The sequence below is a fragment of the Xenopus laevis genome, chromosome 2L (genome assembly GCF_017654675.1).
Source record: "Xenopus laevis strain J_2021 chromosome 2L, Xenopus_laevis_v10.1, whole genome shotgun sequence".
Classification (NCBI taxonomy): domain Eukaryota; kingdom Metazoa; phylum Chordata; class Amphibia; order Anura; family Pipidae; genus Xenopus; species Xenopus laevis.
This window is the reverse complement of record NC_054373.1, coordinates 181,411,844-181,428,752: the sequence shown is the minus strand read 5'-3', so window position 1 is coordinate 181,428,752 and position 16,909 is coordinate 181,411,844. Positions and strand designations below refer to the sequence as shown.

At 42.6% G+C, this 16,909-nt stretch overlaps 1 protein-coding gene across 6 annotated transcripts in view; it reads right to left on the bottom strand.

The window, feature by feature from the left end:
• LOC108705781 (cGMP-dependent 3',5'-cyclic phosphodiesterase-like) overlaps positions 1–16,909 on the bottom strand; it is a 296,620-nt gene that overhangs the window by 26,805 nt on the left and 252,906 nt on the right. For all 6 annotated transcript variants that reach the window (XR_005965535.1, XM_041582772.1, XM_041582771.1 and 3 more), the window contains 4 exons: positions 13,603–13,644; positions 12,966–13,034; positions 10,287–10,414; positions 2,696–2,807 (listed from right to left, as the gene is read on the bottom strand). Coding sequence is in view for 5 of the 6 variants with exons in the window: in XM_041582772.1 (XP_041438706.1) it covers positions 2,696–2,807; positions 10,287–10,414; positions 12,966–13,034; positions 13,603–13,644 (351 nt within the window). In the remaining variant the exon portion in view is untranslated. The remainder of the gene's footprint in view (positions 1–2,695; positions 2,808–10,286; positions 10,415–12,965; positions 13,035–13,602; positions 13,645–16,909) is intronic.

Below are 16,909 nucleotides of genomic sequence, written 5' to 3'. Positions count from 1 at the left end.
CTATGGGATTTAATATTGAATGAATTCAAACTTTCACCCACTGATAAATAAGCTTCTAAAAATCTGATAGGAATGAATAAAAAGTGGGTGAGTATTTCTGTGGTGAGCTCTGATTTCACAAACTGCCCCTAAATGTTATAACCGACTCCGACACAAAGCTGTATGTAGAGAGACAGAAGGGGATACAGAAGAATAATGTGATCATTACATATTTTTACCTGATTATTTTAATAAACACTACTTCCATCCTTTACTTCCCCTTTAACCCAAAGACTGGAAGATTGAAGAGGGGCTTTACCGTAAGTGATTAGGGATGTAGCGAACGTCGGAAAAAAAGTTCGCGAACATATTCGCGAACTTGCGCAAAAATGCGAGCGGTTCGCGAACGGTTCGCGAACCCCATAGACTTCAATGGGAAGGCGAACTTTAACATCTAGAAAAGACATTTCTGGCCAGAAAAATGATTTTAAAGTTGTTTAAAGGGTGCAACGACCTGGACAGTGGCATGCCAGAGGGGGATCAAGGGCAAAAATGTATCTGAAAAATCTGCCTGTGTGTGCTTGGAAGAGATAGTGTAGGGGGAGAGCTGTTAGTGATTTCAGGGACAGATGATAGTAAGTTTGCTGGCTAGTAATCTGCTTGATACTGCTCTGTATTGGAGGGACAGAAGTCTGCAGGGATTTGAGGGACATTTTAGCTTAGGTAGCTTTGCTGGCTAGTAATCTACTGTTCTCTTTAAACAACTGCCATACGTTGACCTTGTAGGCATTGTTTGCCCAGTTTTTTTGGACGCAGCCACTGAAGCACAGTTGCAATAAAAAATATGCCATATAAATGCTGAAAATAGTAATTTTTCGCCATACGTTGACCTTGTAGACATTGTTTGCCCAGTTTTTTTGGTTGCAGCCACTGAAGCACAGTTGCCAGAAAAAATATGCCATATAAATGCTGAAAATAGTCATTTTTTGCCATATGTTGACCTTGTAGGCATTGTTTGCCCAGTTTTTTTGGTCGCAGCCACTGAAGCACAGTTGCCAGAAAAAATATGCCATATAAATGCTGAAAATAGTAATTTTTTGCCATATACGTTGAGTCAACGTATGGCAAAAAATGACTATTTTCAGCATTTATATGGCATATTTTTTCTGGCCTCTGTGCTTCAGTGGCTGCGGCCAAAAAAACTGGGCAAACAATGCCTACAAGGTCAACGTATACACTACTACAGCGGTGGATATGGATTACGTAAAATATATTATGGCTGCTTGAAAAAAGTCACTCCGGTGTTTTTTCTGGAGACGGTAATATTATGGATATTTAGACAGAATGTGAACAAGGTCACACAGCTCGATGGCGGGTTGAAGAAAACAGTGTGCAAATAATGCCTACAGGGCAAATAATGCCTAAAAGGTCAACTTATACACTACTACAGCGGTAGTAAAATAAAAAAAAGTAAAATAAAAAAAAAATGAATATTAAAAAAAAATAATTAAAGTTGGTGCTGCTGAACTACTAGGAGCAGCAGATTAGCACACCAGTCCCACTCCCCAACACTGCTAGACTAATAGCACTGGGCTCTTATAGTAGTAGTAGTAGTAGTAGTAAAACAACAAAAAAATAAATAAAAGCAGTCCTTACAAGGACTACTGTTATTGCAGCAGTCAGCAGATGAGATCAGAAGCAGGACAGCTGCCCACTGCAGCTACATACAGAGCACTGCAGTAGAAGGTAGATTACTAGCCAGCAAAGCTACCTAAGCTTAAATGTCCCTCAAACCCCTGCAGACTTCTGTCCCTCCAATAACAGAGCAGTATCAAAACGATTACTAGCCAGCAAACTTTCAACTGTCCCTGAAATCACTAACAGGCAGCAGCTCTCTCCCTACACTATCTCTTCAGCACACACAGGCAGAGTGAAAAAACGCTGCAGGGCTTCGGTTTTTATAGGGAAGGGGAGTGGTCCAGGGGAGAGCTTCCTGATTGGCTGCCATGTACCTGCTGGTCTGGGGTGAGAGGGCAAAAAAAAGCGCCAACAATGGCGAACCCAAAATGGCGAACGTCGCGCGACGTTCGCGAACTTCCGGCGAGCGCGAACACCCGATGTTCGCGCGAACAAGTTCGCCGGCGAACAGTTCGCGACATCTCTATAAGTGATTAGGTCACACAATAAAATATTATAAGGGTCTCCATCCCCTCAGTCTCTCATATACAAACACTGCACATCCATCGGGATTCCAAACAGGTCCCTGCCTTTATTGCTAGTGCTCAAGAGCTGACACTCATAAATGTAATAGGAAAGCTTTAGAATTCATCTGCCTTCCAGTTGCTGGAGTCACAATCAGGGCAGAGAAGTGAAGATACAGTGTGACTCAAGGCCAAGATTTTGAGAGGATTAATGGGCTGAAGATGAACAAGATGGCAGAAATGTGGCTTTGAGACAATGGCAGAAATCAGACTGATGAGATTGTTGTGTTTTCATTTGATACTGTTTTTGATTGGTCTAGGAAACAAGTCCCTTTTTTTGACTCTTGTCTTAGTCACTAGGGACTTGTATCCTTGCTTTGCAACCCAGTCTAGAACATTTAAACAATAATCAGTAAACAAAGTACAATACAATCAGCTTGATTCCAAGACAAGATCTGATACCAAATATGACCAACAACTCCAAGCAGAAGAGCAGAGGAACCAGTTGGACTCACCTGGCATTCACACTTTAACTTTTGTTCTTTCTGGAAGGCCAGTGTGCTGGTGAGAACCGTGGAGGTGTAACAGAAGCAGTGCTGGATCTTGTGCTCATCTACCTCTGTGTACCTGCAACACCAAGGAAACGTCAGATTAGGAATCTTGGGGGGCAATGTTGAAAGAGCAGCAATGAGACAACTGAAGACTCTAAGCACCATTCTATTTTGTGGGGGGTGACATTACAAAGTAGAGTTGGGTGCCAGAAATCTTCTGCTCATAAACTGCTCACTGCCAAATGAGTCGATTTTTACACAATGTGGCCATGAACTTGTAAGCAGGTCTTGTTTATTTCCAAATGTGAACAGTCAAGGCAATATCTAAGTCAACGACCAGTGGTCACTAGCCACTATGGTTGGCCTGAAGGGATATTTTACTTTAGGAGTCTATATAAGCTTCCTTTGTGGCCTAATATCAACAGCAGGTGAGGCAGACATAATGGGTCAGACCAACTGGGTACCAGTCCTTAGATAGAGAGGTAGTTTATAGTGATTAACATGCTCTAGGAACTAGAGGTAGTTTGGGTAGCTAGCAAGGACTCCCTGGAGGAGTGAGTAGTTGAGGAAGCGTTCCTGGGCGATTATGCGATTGAGAGTGTGAGGCTTCAAGGAAGACGAGATGTGTGTGAGATTGAGAGGACGAGAGAGGATCTTTCATGAAGTATAAATTGTATAACTGGAAGTTCCTGGTCAGTTGACTTCAGTCTGCCCCTCTTATAACCTATGAGAAGCTGCTAAATAATCTTCCTTTGTTCATCACAGTAAGTGTGTAATGCCTTCTTCACACTAGTCGATGACCTGGCTCAAAGCGAATCAGCAGTGGGTGGTCCCATTAAACTTGACGGGCCAAATCCGGATGATCTGATAATTTGGCCATTCAGGCCAACAAATGGATTATAATATGGATTATAATATGGGCATACGGAGATCCTTTGGGAGGGAACTACAACGATGCACTGGTGCCGTCACCATAGCTTTAATAGACTTGTGTTTTGCCAAAATTACTTCAATCAATTACAACAATCTGCCCAACCACAGAAAGCACTGCTCAGTTAACACCAAGGTTCTACCAATGGAGAACAAACCCTGGCTAATCTATGGTTACTTTTATGGCCCCAGCCTGATAGCACACCATTATTTAATTCGAATTAAGGCAAAAACAGGTACTTGTCCCACTGTTTGGAGGGAGTTCAATAGGTGTATTGCTGCTTGCACACAGGAGGGTTAGTTGGGTTGACACTTGGGAACGTGGATTGTTTGCAAGTTTAAAGGAAAGGGCTAATAGCGCCAGCACTGTGGCTTTCAAACCTGGCTATTAAGGAAAGTGTCAGTTCCTACAGACAAATAAATACATCGGATGATTTTAGAATCCTTACTGGAGAATCCTTTTGCACATTAAAGGAGAAGGAAAGGTTAGCTTTATCAGAAAGGTCTATATAAATACTCCAGTAACCCTCAAAGTAATGTCCTCTGTCAAAAGAAACATCACATTTCTTTCCTTCTATTGTGTACTCATGGGCTTCTGTATCAGACTTCCTGTTTTCACCTTAAACCTCCAGGGCTAGGGCTTGAGCATGCTCAGTTTGCTTCTCCTCCCTTCCGTGCTGTAATCTGAGCCCAGAGCTATGAGCGAGCGGGGAGAGCCAATATGGCAGCTGCTATCCTAAACAAACAGAGCTGTTTACTCAGGTATAGTAACCGTATTCTGCAGAATAAATATAGTGTTATAGCTTGCACTATTGTGGCAAATCTATTGGCAACAAACTGTCCCTCTAGCTTTCCTTCTCCTTTAATGGAGCAAGCCCCCCCCCCCTATACTGCCTTGTGTGCAAGTAAATAGTGTCTGTGACTGTGCTGAAAGCCAGATTTATTCTCACCATGGAAGCGGCACTTGCCTGCTGTGCTGTTAGGAGGCAGTTAGAGTTTCAGGTCAGTACCCTGCACGCTTAAAGTAACATCTCACTCATATTTCACGTAAATGGCAAGACTTTAATGTTACCTCCGGGGCCCCAGCAAAAACAGATCAACAGAGGTCAGTTATGAAGACCCTTAAGGCTGAATGATTCCTACATTGGGTAACAAGGGAAACAGGTAGAATATAAAACTTATAGGTTCAGCCACTCACACAGTTTTCAGTTGGAATATCATGCAAATCCCTGTCTAAAAAAGGTCAATTGCAGGAAAAAAGGGAAAACCATATGAAAAGAAAATGTTCTGCCCCCAAAAATCCCCCTTTAATTTAACCGTATAATTGCAAAATCTGGATGAATTCCCCAAGTTCTCATTAATCTCTTTATGGTAAAGTGTTTTAATATGCCTGGCAGTGGCACCAACTGGGCACAACCAAACAAACATCTGTCACAATAACGGGCCCATACATCAACCCGCTCATGTGACCTTCTCCGTTCTCTAACAGATGGATGGGGGGCTGAGAAACGGGCTAAAGAGTAGACAGACGGAACCTTTATGCTACAATTAAATACTGGCTGCCAGCTGGAGGGCACTGCTCTGAAGGTCGATCCCTCTACTGACACATTTGTACCACACTGATCTGACACTTTATTTACCTGTACCAGTATTTACTTGTATTTACCAGTATTTACTTGTATTTACCAGTATTTACTTGTATTTACCAGTATTTACTTGTATTTACCAGTATCAGCTGCAGCACCGGAACTGAACGCAGTTGATGCTGTGCCAATAGCAACTGAATGGGCAATGTCTCTCCTGCCAGGGGCTACTTGGGAGCGTGGCTGTCATCAGGGGGAACAAAAAGGAACGGTCTGATTCGTGGGCTGTGATAGGGATGGGGCTTGATAAGGAGTGGCTTGGGCTTGGTTTATCATGGGCTGCATTTTAGTATCACATCAGTGGATCAGTGGCAAGATCGTACATGCAATGGGCTTTTTTTTTTTTATGGGGTTTTATTTGTTTGCACCAAGGGACAATAAGTAAGGCCCATGGGGGGATGGTCATATCTCCTATGGGCCTAATAATCACTAATGGCAGTCCTTCTTAGTCCCAGCAAAGAAGAGGCATGTAGGGGCAACATGAGTGAGTAGGGGGCTGGGAAGGGGCAACAGATTTGAGTAAGGGACTGGAAAAGGGCAACAGAAATGAGTAGGGGGCTGGGAAAGGGCAACAGAAGGGGATTGGGAATGGGCAATAGAAGTGAGTAGGGGGGTGGGAAAGGGCAATATAAGTGAGTAGGGGCTAAGAAGGGGCAATGGAAGTGAGTAGGGGCTAAGACGGGGCAATGGAAGTGAGTAGGGATGGGAAGGGGCAATAGAAGTGAGTAGGGGGATGGGAAGGGGCAATGAAAGTGAGTAGGGGGATGGGAAGGAGCAATAGAAGTGAGTAGGGGGATGGGCAGGGGCAATGGAAATGAGAAGGGGACTGGGAAGGGGCAACAGAAGTGAGTAGGGGGCTGGGAAAGTGCAATGGAAGTGAGTAGGGGGATGGGAAGGGGCAATAGACGTGAGTAGGGGGATGAGAAGGGGCAATAGAAGTGCGTACGGGGATGGGAAGGGGCAATGGAAGTGAGTAGGGGGGATGGGAAGGGACAATAGAAGTGAGTAGGGGGATGGGAAGGGGCAATGGAAGTGAGTAGGAGGATGGGAAGGGGCAATAGACGTGAGTAGGGAGGATGGGAAGGGGCAATAGAAATGAGTTGGGGGATGGGAAGGGGCAATGGAAGTGAGTAGGGGGATGGGAAGGGGCAATAGAAGTGAGTAGGGACTGGGAAGGGGCAACAGAAGTGAGTAGGTGGCTGGGAAAGTGCAACAGAAGTGAGTAGGGTGCTGAAGATGGGCAATAGAAGTGAGTAGGGGGATAGGAAGGGGCAACAGAAGGGGGATAAAAGGAGAGACAAGAAGGCAGATAGGAAGAAGAAAGGGGAACGAAGAAACAGGCTGAAAATGTAGAATGTAATGACAAGATAATAACTGGAGATGAAGGGAGAGTTAAAAAGTTTGTGAGTGGAACCACCAACTCTGGTTTCCTTAAAGGAACAGTTCAGTATAAAATTAAAAACTGGGTAAATATATAGGCTGTGCAAAATAGAAAAATGTTTCTAATATAGTTGATCAGCCAAAAATGTAATGTATAAAGGCTGGAGTGAGTGGATGTGTAACATAATATCCAGAACACTACTTCCTGCTTTTCAGCTCTCTAACTCTGAGTTAGTCAGTGACTATAAGGGGGGCCACATGGGACATAACTGTTCAGTGAGTTTGTAATTGATCTTCAACATTCAGCTCAGATTCAAAAGCAACAGTTATGACCCATGCGGCCCCCCTCAAGTCTCTGATTGGTTACTGCCTGGTAACCAATCAGTGGAAAGCAAGAGAGCTGGAAAGCAGGAAGTAGTGTTCTGGCTATTCTGTTACACATCCAGTCACTCCAGCCTTTATACATTACATTTTTGGCTAACTAACTATATTAGATTTTTTTATCTTTATTTTGCACAGTCTGTCTATTTATCCAGTTTTTGTTTTTATACTGAACTGTTCCTTTAAAGGACCCTGACACCCAAATCTTGGCTTTATGTAATTCAGTGCAACCTCCAGCAGCAGTTTGCACACGCCCCAGCTGAACTGTGCTACTGCTCATCACTGAGAACAGCAGCGTTCCTAGAGGGGGGCGGGCCCTGGTGCGTGACGCACAGCCGGGCCCCGCCCCCCTCTGTACGGCACGCTGACAGGGTGATTTCAGTGGCGTATGGGGGGCCCTGGCCCGCTAGCACCCCCTGCTCCCCTGGTAGTTCCGCCACAGACTGAGAAGGAGAGTCAATAAGTTATACCTGTTTGGGGGAGAGAATTTTACTCGTACCCTCATAAAACAGAGGCATTAATGCCCTTTATGAGCATGTCTGAGTGGTGCAGAGTGAGTGTTGCTTTCAGTTCACTATGGATTGTGGGTAAATTAATTGTGAGCACATTGGCTAATGCCTCGGGCAGCAGGAATTCATTGTATAATAATTCAGGGCTGATACTTGGGAAGGGAGTAAAACACAGGGCATTTGAGTGAAGCATAAAGCACAGGGAGAGCAATATAATCCCCTGTTCATATACATCATTATTCACACTCGCTGCATTAGCCAACCATTATATTGCATTATAGGCATTTTAATATTCTCCCAGGCTTATTTCCAAGCTCAATGGCTCCCCGAGGATATTATCCATCTACTAATCCGTGCTCCACTCACTATTCCATCCAACTTTGCTTGGTAATTCAGCTCCACTCACAGAAGGTTTTTTTTTAACTTACATTTTCCATTTATTTCGCCTTTAACAGTAACACGGAGAATTGAGATTGGTTTAGTACTTCCCATCAGTTCCCATGATGCTGCCAGTATATTACTGCTGGTTCTGGCTCTTGAAACAATGTAGCAAAATGCATCATCGCACGTGTCTTTGCAGGTTTATACAGCTGCCTTCTGCTACATCGTTTCTGGAGTCAGAACCGTATTGATTTGATTAACCATAGAAAATGTTAACTTTTGGGTACATTTACCTTTCAGAGAAAGATTCCATAATTATGAAACAGTAGCAAAAATATGACAATTGACAAATCAAACAAATGAAAAGGAATAGGAAGTGCAAAGTTACCAACTGTCAGGTTTATTTCAGTTTGTCTGTGCTAATTAGTAAATAGCTAAATCTCCAGACTTGACTGGGTCTCAGATTTCTCATTTTGAACACAATCCCTGCCACTTTGCTTCTTCTTTTAGTCGGTTATCCATGAAACCAGAGCTTCCCAAGATGAAATACTCCCACAGGTTTAAAAATATAAACAGGTGCTTTTGGATATTGGGAAGTTGTATCAGAAGTCAGAGGCAGCAGTGCAGAGAAAGGGACAGACACAATGACAGTTACACGGAACTATAAACCCAGTGAGAATGAGGAATGAATGGATATTGGGAAGTTGTATCAGGAGTCAGAGGCAGCAGTGCAGAGAAGAGAAAAGGACAGACACAATGACAGTTACACAGAACTATAAACCCAGTGAGAATGAGGAATGAATGGATATTGGGAAGTTGTATCAGGAGTCAGAGGCAGCAGTGCAGAGAAGAGAAAGGGACAGACACAATGACAGTTACACAGAACTATAAACCCAGTGAGAATGAGGAATAAATGGATATTGGGAAGTTGTATCAGGAGTCAGAGGCAGCAGTGCAGAGAAGAGAAAGGGACAGACACAATGACAGTTACACAGAACTATAAACCCAGTGAGAATGAGGAATGAATGGATATTGGGAAGTTGTATCAGGAGTCAGAAGCAGCAGTGCAGAGAAAGGGACAGACACAATAACAGTTACACGGAACTATAAACCCAGTGAGAATGAGGAATGAATGGATATTGGGAAGTTGTATCAGGAGTCAGAGGCAGCAGTGCAGAGAAAGGGACAGACACAATGACAGTTACACAGAACTATAAACCCAGTGAGAATGAGGAATGAATGGATATTGGGAAGTTGTATCAGGAGTCAGAGGCAGCAGTGCAGAGAAAGGGACAGGACACAATGACAGTTACACAGAACTATAAACCCAGTGAGAATGAGGAATGAATGGATATTGGGAAGTTGTATCAGGAGTCAGAGGCAGCAGTGCAGAGAAAGGGACAGACACAATGACAGTTACACAGAACTATAAACCCAGTGAGAATGAGGAATGAATGGATATTGGGAAGTTGTATCAGGAGTCAGAGGCAGCAGTGCAGAGAAGAGAAAGGGACAGACACAATGACAGTTACACAGAACTATAAACCCAGTGAGAATGAGGAATGAATGGATATTGGGAAGTTGTATCAGGAGTCAGAAGCAGCAGTGCAGAGAAAGGGACAGACACAATAACAGTTACACGGAACTATAAACCCAGTGAGAATGAGGAATGAATGGATATTGGGAAGTTGTATCAGGAGTCAGAGGCAGCAGTGCAGAGAAAGGGACAGACACAATGACAGTTACACAGAACTATAAACCCAGTGAGAATGAGGAATGAATGGATATTGGGAAGTTGTATCAGGAGTCAGAGGCAGCAGTGCAGAGAAAGGGACAGACACAATGACAGTTACACAGAACTATAAACCCAGTGAGAATGAGGAATGAATTGATATTGGGAAGTTGGTTAGAATGTTACTTAGGCAACATAATATATGTTTGGGTTACGTCCCCTTTAAGAGTGCCTGATGCCTATGTGAGAGATTGGGCAGCACGTACCATAGATCCAGTTAAAGGGGAGGCTCAGCCCTTATAGTAACGGGTCAGTATCATTGGCTGTAGGAAGTATTTAGCAGTAAATAAGAGGAAATTGTATCATTCACTTCCCTATAATTCAGACAAGATAAGAGAGATGAGCTCACACCCTGCACATTTGCTTCTTATTTGCGTTTAGTTGTTGGTCCCACTGATCCTTTGTTATCTGGCAGTGATAACACAAGTCACCCCGAGCTCATGAATAAAGACCTTATTCTTCTAAAGTAAAACTGTCCCAAGGCCGTATCATTGAGTGAGGGGTCCTGAGAGTGTAGCACAATAATATGGGTCACTTACTTCCCTCCTTGTTTGTTGAATGCACACGCCAGGGCTACCACTTGGGAGGTGGCGCGACTAATGACGGGGACACACAGCATGGAATGAACCTCGAACCCCAACATGTTATTGAGCTGCCGGTGCTCCTCCTAGAACACAGAACAGGTATGTAGGTTAGTACTCACAAAGTAGCAAGGGAATAGTTACCATTTCATATCACCCTTAAAGGAGAACTAAACCCTAAAAATTAATATGGCCAAAAATGTCCTATTTTATATAATGACATTATTGCATGAGGCTAAAGTTTCAGCTTGTCAATAGCAGCAATGATCCAGGACTTCAAACTTGTCACAGGGGGTCACCATCTTGGAAAGTGTCTGTGACACTCACATGCTCAGTGGGCTCTGATTGGCTGTTGAGAAGCTAAGCTTAGGGCTCGTCATTAATTATCCAGCAGAAAATGAGCTTCCCCTGTAATATAAGCTGATGCTACAGGTTTGCTGATTATTAAATTCTGATGCTAATTGCACTGGTTTCTGTGCTGCCATGTAGTAATTATCTGTATTAATTACTAATCAGCCTTATATTGTGACATTTCTATTCTATGTGTACTGTATATTGTGAGTGGCTCCCTAAGCTCAGTAAGTGACAGCAGCACAGAGCATGTGCAGTGAATCAGCAGAAAAGAAGATGGGGAGCTACTGGGGCATCTTTGGAGACACAGATCTTTTCTGCTAAAGGGATTTGGTTGCCTTGGGCTGGTACAGAAGCACAAAACATCATGTACAACATTTCTACCTAATTCTTTAGTTATGCTTAACTTCTCCTTTTATTCATTTTCCATTAATTTGGAATATCTGTACTGCTAATTTTACCCATTGGGTTCCCAGTTCAGCCCATTAGTGAGCTATCATTGAGCCCCCACCACTCATTGTCACCTTCTTATCAGGGTCTCCCAGCTTGGCACAGAGGTTGTCGTTAGATACAGGGTCGACTGGCGGGTGCAGAGCCCACTGGGCTACCAATTCGGGGGCCTCCCCACCCCCCAAGCACGTGTAAAATTAACCGGTAGGTAAAACCTACCTTCAGTGCATCTTGGGAAGGCAGGGTTCGGGTCTGGGCCGGCGGGGCCCGCCACCGGCCCAGTCCGACCCTGATTAGATGTCAGTTTACACTAGACAGAATTCTCAGAACTATTATAGCTGTTTGATTTATGAGCCAAAAAGAAACTATTGAGGGCTATTTACACTCAAATGGAAGACCATAGTCTCTTCAAATTCAATTTGTGCCAATCCAAGTATGGCTGCCACCCTTCACCCTGACTGAGAGGAAGGCTCTGTGTCGTTCATAAGTTATTGCAGATGGCAGTTGCAGTACCATTTCCCACCAGTTTCAGTCAATGGGCAGTTTTCTCAACAAACTGCAACAGAACAGCGCCACCATCTGACACGTGCTGCAAGTGATGGTTGAAATGGAAAGTGTTCACATTCTAGTTTAAATAAACAGAAATGACTGCACGGCAATGTTTTTAATAAAAAGGGCAATAAAACATCTCCTGCCAGAAACAGGCCCCATGTTCAAGGAAAAATTTATTGTAACGCAATCATAAACATTTGCATCGTTTTTTTTTTATAATAGGCATAAACCCTTTAATCAACTCAGCAGTTATATACTTGTATTGTATGTGTGTGCTGCTTTGAATATGAATTGAAGTGAACAGGACGGTGGATTGTCCAATGAGGAACGGCTCTTTATATGGTAAATAAGAGGTCAATATGTACGTTGTAGGTACAAAATGGACATGAATAAGAATGAATGACATTATAAATTTATCACATAGGAGACAAGTTTTCCTTTAAAGGAGAATTTAACCCTAAAAATAAATGTGGCTAAAAATGGCATATTTTATACAGTGAACTTATTGCACGAGGCTAAAGTTTGAGCTTGTCAATAGCAGCAATGATCCAGGACTTCAAACTTGTCACAGGGGGTCACCATCTTGGAAAGTGTCTGTGACACTCATATGCTCAGTGGGCTCTGATTGGCTGTTGAGAAGCTAAGCTTAGGGCTCGTCACTAATTATCCAGCAGAAAATGAGCTTCCCTGGCTGTAATATAAGCTGATGCTACAGGTTTGCTGATTATTCAATTCTGATGCTAATTGCACTGGTTTCTGTGCTGCCATGTAGTAATTATGTGTATTAATTACTAATCAGCCTTATATTGTGACATTTCTATTCTATGTGTACTGTATATTGTGAGTGGGTCCCTAAGCTCAGTAAGTGACAGCAGCACAGAGCATGTGCAGTGAATCAGCAGAAAAGAAGATGGGGAGCTACTGGGGCATCTTTGGAGACACAGATCTTTACTGCTAAAGGGCTGTGGTTGCATTGGGCTGGTACAGAAGCACAAAACATCATGTACAACATTTCTACCTAATTCTTTAGTCAAGCTTTAGTTCTCCTTTAAACTATAATATTGTTTGGCCAGTACATTCCCCGGCATGGCGCCGCTATGCAGATGCTTTTTATTGCCGTCATTTCATGCTGGTTATTACCACCTGGTGTTTTATTGCTGGCACAAATGAACACAAGTTGAAGTACAATAAAAGCAACAATATCCTAATGTATTTATATATATATGCAAAACATATATCTCAGACCTGGTCTATAAAGGAGAGTATAACGGGGGTCACACTCACCGAGCTGATGTCCTGAAGGGTGATGGATTTCTTCTTGTCCACTACCTGCCCCAAATGGCCAAATGTGAGCTGCAAGAGACAAGGGGCGGGTGTTAGGGAACAGGCACATGAGCTACACAAGGGTTAATTGTAGAGAAAATCAGTTTATTTGTATCACGAGATCCTACAGTGAAATACATAAACCCCCATCTGACAGCAGTAGCGGAACAAATGTTTTGGAAAGAAAATTAATTGGAAATATCCCCCTAACAGAGAGAATAGAGTCCATGCGAGGGCATCACTCCTCTGTTCCCATGTCCCCCAAATCCCAAATGTCACATGACATGCTGTTAGTGGGGGCTCACTGTATTTCTGAATGGGTTTCTTTTTTACTTCAACTGAGATGAGGACAATATCAGGGCCCACCTGTTACCCTCTATCCCCTATTTACAGGTTATAGGGAAAAAAAGATTATTTTTGTTGTCCTCATTCTGTTATTATTTTAAAGGAAGAATTATGATTTTGTTGATGTTTTGGTCTATATTTCCCCATTGTAAGAATGTGAGTGCTGAAGTCATAACTTTATAGCCTTTGCTCCCTATTGGTGGGACGGTTTCTATGATTATGTTGTACATGACATATACGTTTATAAACTTACTGGGAAACTGATTTCTTCCTCCAAAACTTTTCCTCCAACAACCTAGAATTTTGAAAAAAAAATGAATGACATTCTTGAAACAGAACTGTATATATACTGTATATACAACCCAGACCCACTCTGCAGAACTGTATATATACTGTATATACAACCCAAACCCACTCTGCAGAACTGTATATATACTGTATATACAACCCAGACCCACTCTGCAGAACTGTATATATACTGTATATACAACCCAGACCCACTCTGCAGAACTGTATATATACTGTATATACAACCCAGACCCACTCTGCAGAACTGTATATATACTGTATATATACAACCCAGACCCACTCTGCAGAACTGTATATATACTGTATATACAACCCAAACCCACTCTGCAGAACTGTATATATGCTGTATATACAACCCAGACCCACTCTGCAGAACTGTATATATACTGTATATACAACCCAGACCCACTCTGCAGAACTGTATATATACTGTATATACAACCCAGACTCACTCTGCAGAACTGTATATATACTGTATATATACAACCCAGACCCACTCTGCAGAACTGTATATATACTGTATATACAACCCAGACCCACTCTGCAGAACTGTATATATGCTGTATATACAACCCAGACCCACTCTGCAGAACTGTATATATACTGTATATACAACCCAGACCCACTCTGCAGAACTGTATATATACTGTATATATACAACCCAGACCCACTCTGCAGAACTGTATATATACTGTATATATACAACCCAGACCCACTCTGCAGAACTGTATATATACTGTATATACAACCCAGACCCACTCTGCAGAACTGTATATATACTGTATATACAACCCAGACCCACTCTGCAGAACTGTGTATATACTGTATATACAACCCAGACCCACTCTGCAGAACTGTATATATACTGTATATACAACCCAGACCCACTCTGCAGAACTGTATATATACTGTATATACAACCCAAACCCACTCTGCAGAACTGTATATATGCTGTATATACAACCCAGACCCACTCTGCAGAACTGTATATATACTGTATATACAACCCAGACCCACTCTGGCAGAACTGTATATATACTGTATATATACAACCCAGACCCACTCTGCAGAACTGTATATATACTGTATATACAACCCAGACCCACTCTGCAGAACTGTATATATACTGTATATACAACCCAAACCCACTCTGCAGAACTGTATATATACTGTATATATACAACCCAGACCCACTCTGCAGAACTGTATATATACTGTATATACAACCCAGACCCCACTCTGCAGAACTGTATATATACTGTATATACAACCCAGACCCACTCTGCAGAACTGTATATATACTGTATATACAACCCAGACCCACTCTGCAAAACTGTATATATACTGTATATACAACCCAGACCTACTCTGCAGAACTGTATATATACTGTATATATACAACCCAGACCCACTCTGCAGAACTGTATATATACTGTATATACAACCCAGACCCACTCTGCAGAACTGTATATATACTGTATATACAACCCAGACCCACTCTGCAGAACTGTATATATACTGTATATACAACCCAGACCCACTCTGCAGAACTGTATATATACTGTATATACAACCCAGACCCACTCTGCAGAACTGTATATATACTGTATATACAACCCAGACCCACTCTGCAGAACTGTATATATACTGTATATATACAACCCAGACCCACTCTGCAGAACTGTATATATACTGTATATACAACCCAGACCCACTCTGCAGAACTGGTCCCCCCCCCAATCCAGCCTGATGTCTGACAGTACCAAAAGTAATGTTTTAATTACCTCCCTTTGATGCCCAGAGGGATAACGTTTCATGTCTAATGAAGAAATGCCGACCTATGCCTCCACATAGCTATAAATATTTATTATATTCTCGGCTCATTCTGTCGCATTTTATGCGCATTTCCCTTCATCTTCTCTGTCGGAGCATTTCAAAGGGCCATTCTGCAAACAAGCTGCACAAACTTCACCTTTTCCCATTAAACCTTTAATTCATCACAGAACATTGGGACTGGAAATCAGGTGCACATTTTACATCCCATTTAATAATAATAATAATAATAATAATAATAATAATATATGGGCCCAGTGGAAATTCCATTCTAAGGATCACTTGCAGAGCCATATATAGTACTTTAGTTTGTTTTCTGATTGCAGGAGGAACCCCATAGAGACAACAGTGCTAATGACTGTAGTATTGTGCTCCCCACATTGTGCATTGGGGGGCTGTATGAGCAGTAAGATCCACCCATATTGCTTCTGTTTCAGTCCCAATCGCCCGGAAACTTGTTTCTAAATCAATTGTTATTCCAGTAGACGGTAGAGGCACCACTCATTGGCTTTCAAAGAGTTTCTCCTGCTGTTGTCAAGGGAAAGTCCCAAATGTTCACAGAGAGGCGTTAGAGAAACTAGACTGGGCACAAGAAGGGGGTCAACCATGATACTGTATATAGTTGGTATGAACAGAACCGATGGATGTTGCACAGGACCTGATCCCAGTACTGGGGACAAGAATTTTTTTTGGGTTGTTTGGGGGGAAGGATCAATCTTCTGCCCCCAAGTCCATGGAGAAAGGCAACTGGACCAATGGGTGACCTTGAACGGAAGAAATACAAAATCCGCAGCAAAGCTACAGTCCAATAGCACATTCCCTTTCTATATACTGATGTGCTGCACATCCCCAGCACATGTCGTACATAAATACACGGATAAATACAAATGCACTGTGCTAGTTTAACATTATACACATTAAAGGGAAGGTGAATGTAAATGTCAGTTGCACAGAGTCGCCAGTTTCAGGTTTGTAGCGGCATCTGGGCCCATTCACTGAGTGATTTACACCCCGGGGCAAAACACATTTTTCTCCAGCAAGTGAAATGACTTGTCGGCTCGTCACAGCCTGTGATTCTCTCCGGATAAATGTGGCACGGCTGCTGCCAAGAGCTGAGCGAGGCCTTTTCTAATGAGCATCTGATTGGCACTGATACCAGCACATACTCGTGAGGAACGGGAAGTGTCAACAGCACATTTACGTCTCCCAAATATCTCCAAGAAGCAGCGAAATAAAAATAATCACTCAAGAATAAACAAAGCTATTTCCAGCCATGTGGTACCCGCGCTGGCACATTTTACTCCTTCAACCCAAAGTGCCACCATAATGCATTCCAGTTCTTCTGCTGAGCAGAGTGATAAAGGCATAAAATATACAAATATAAAGAAAAGAAAGATATATATGTATTCAATGGTAAC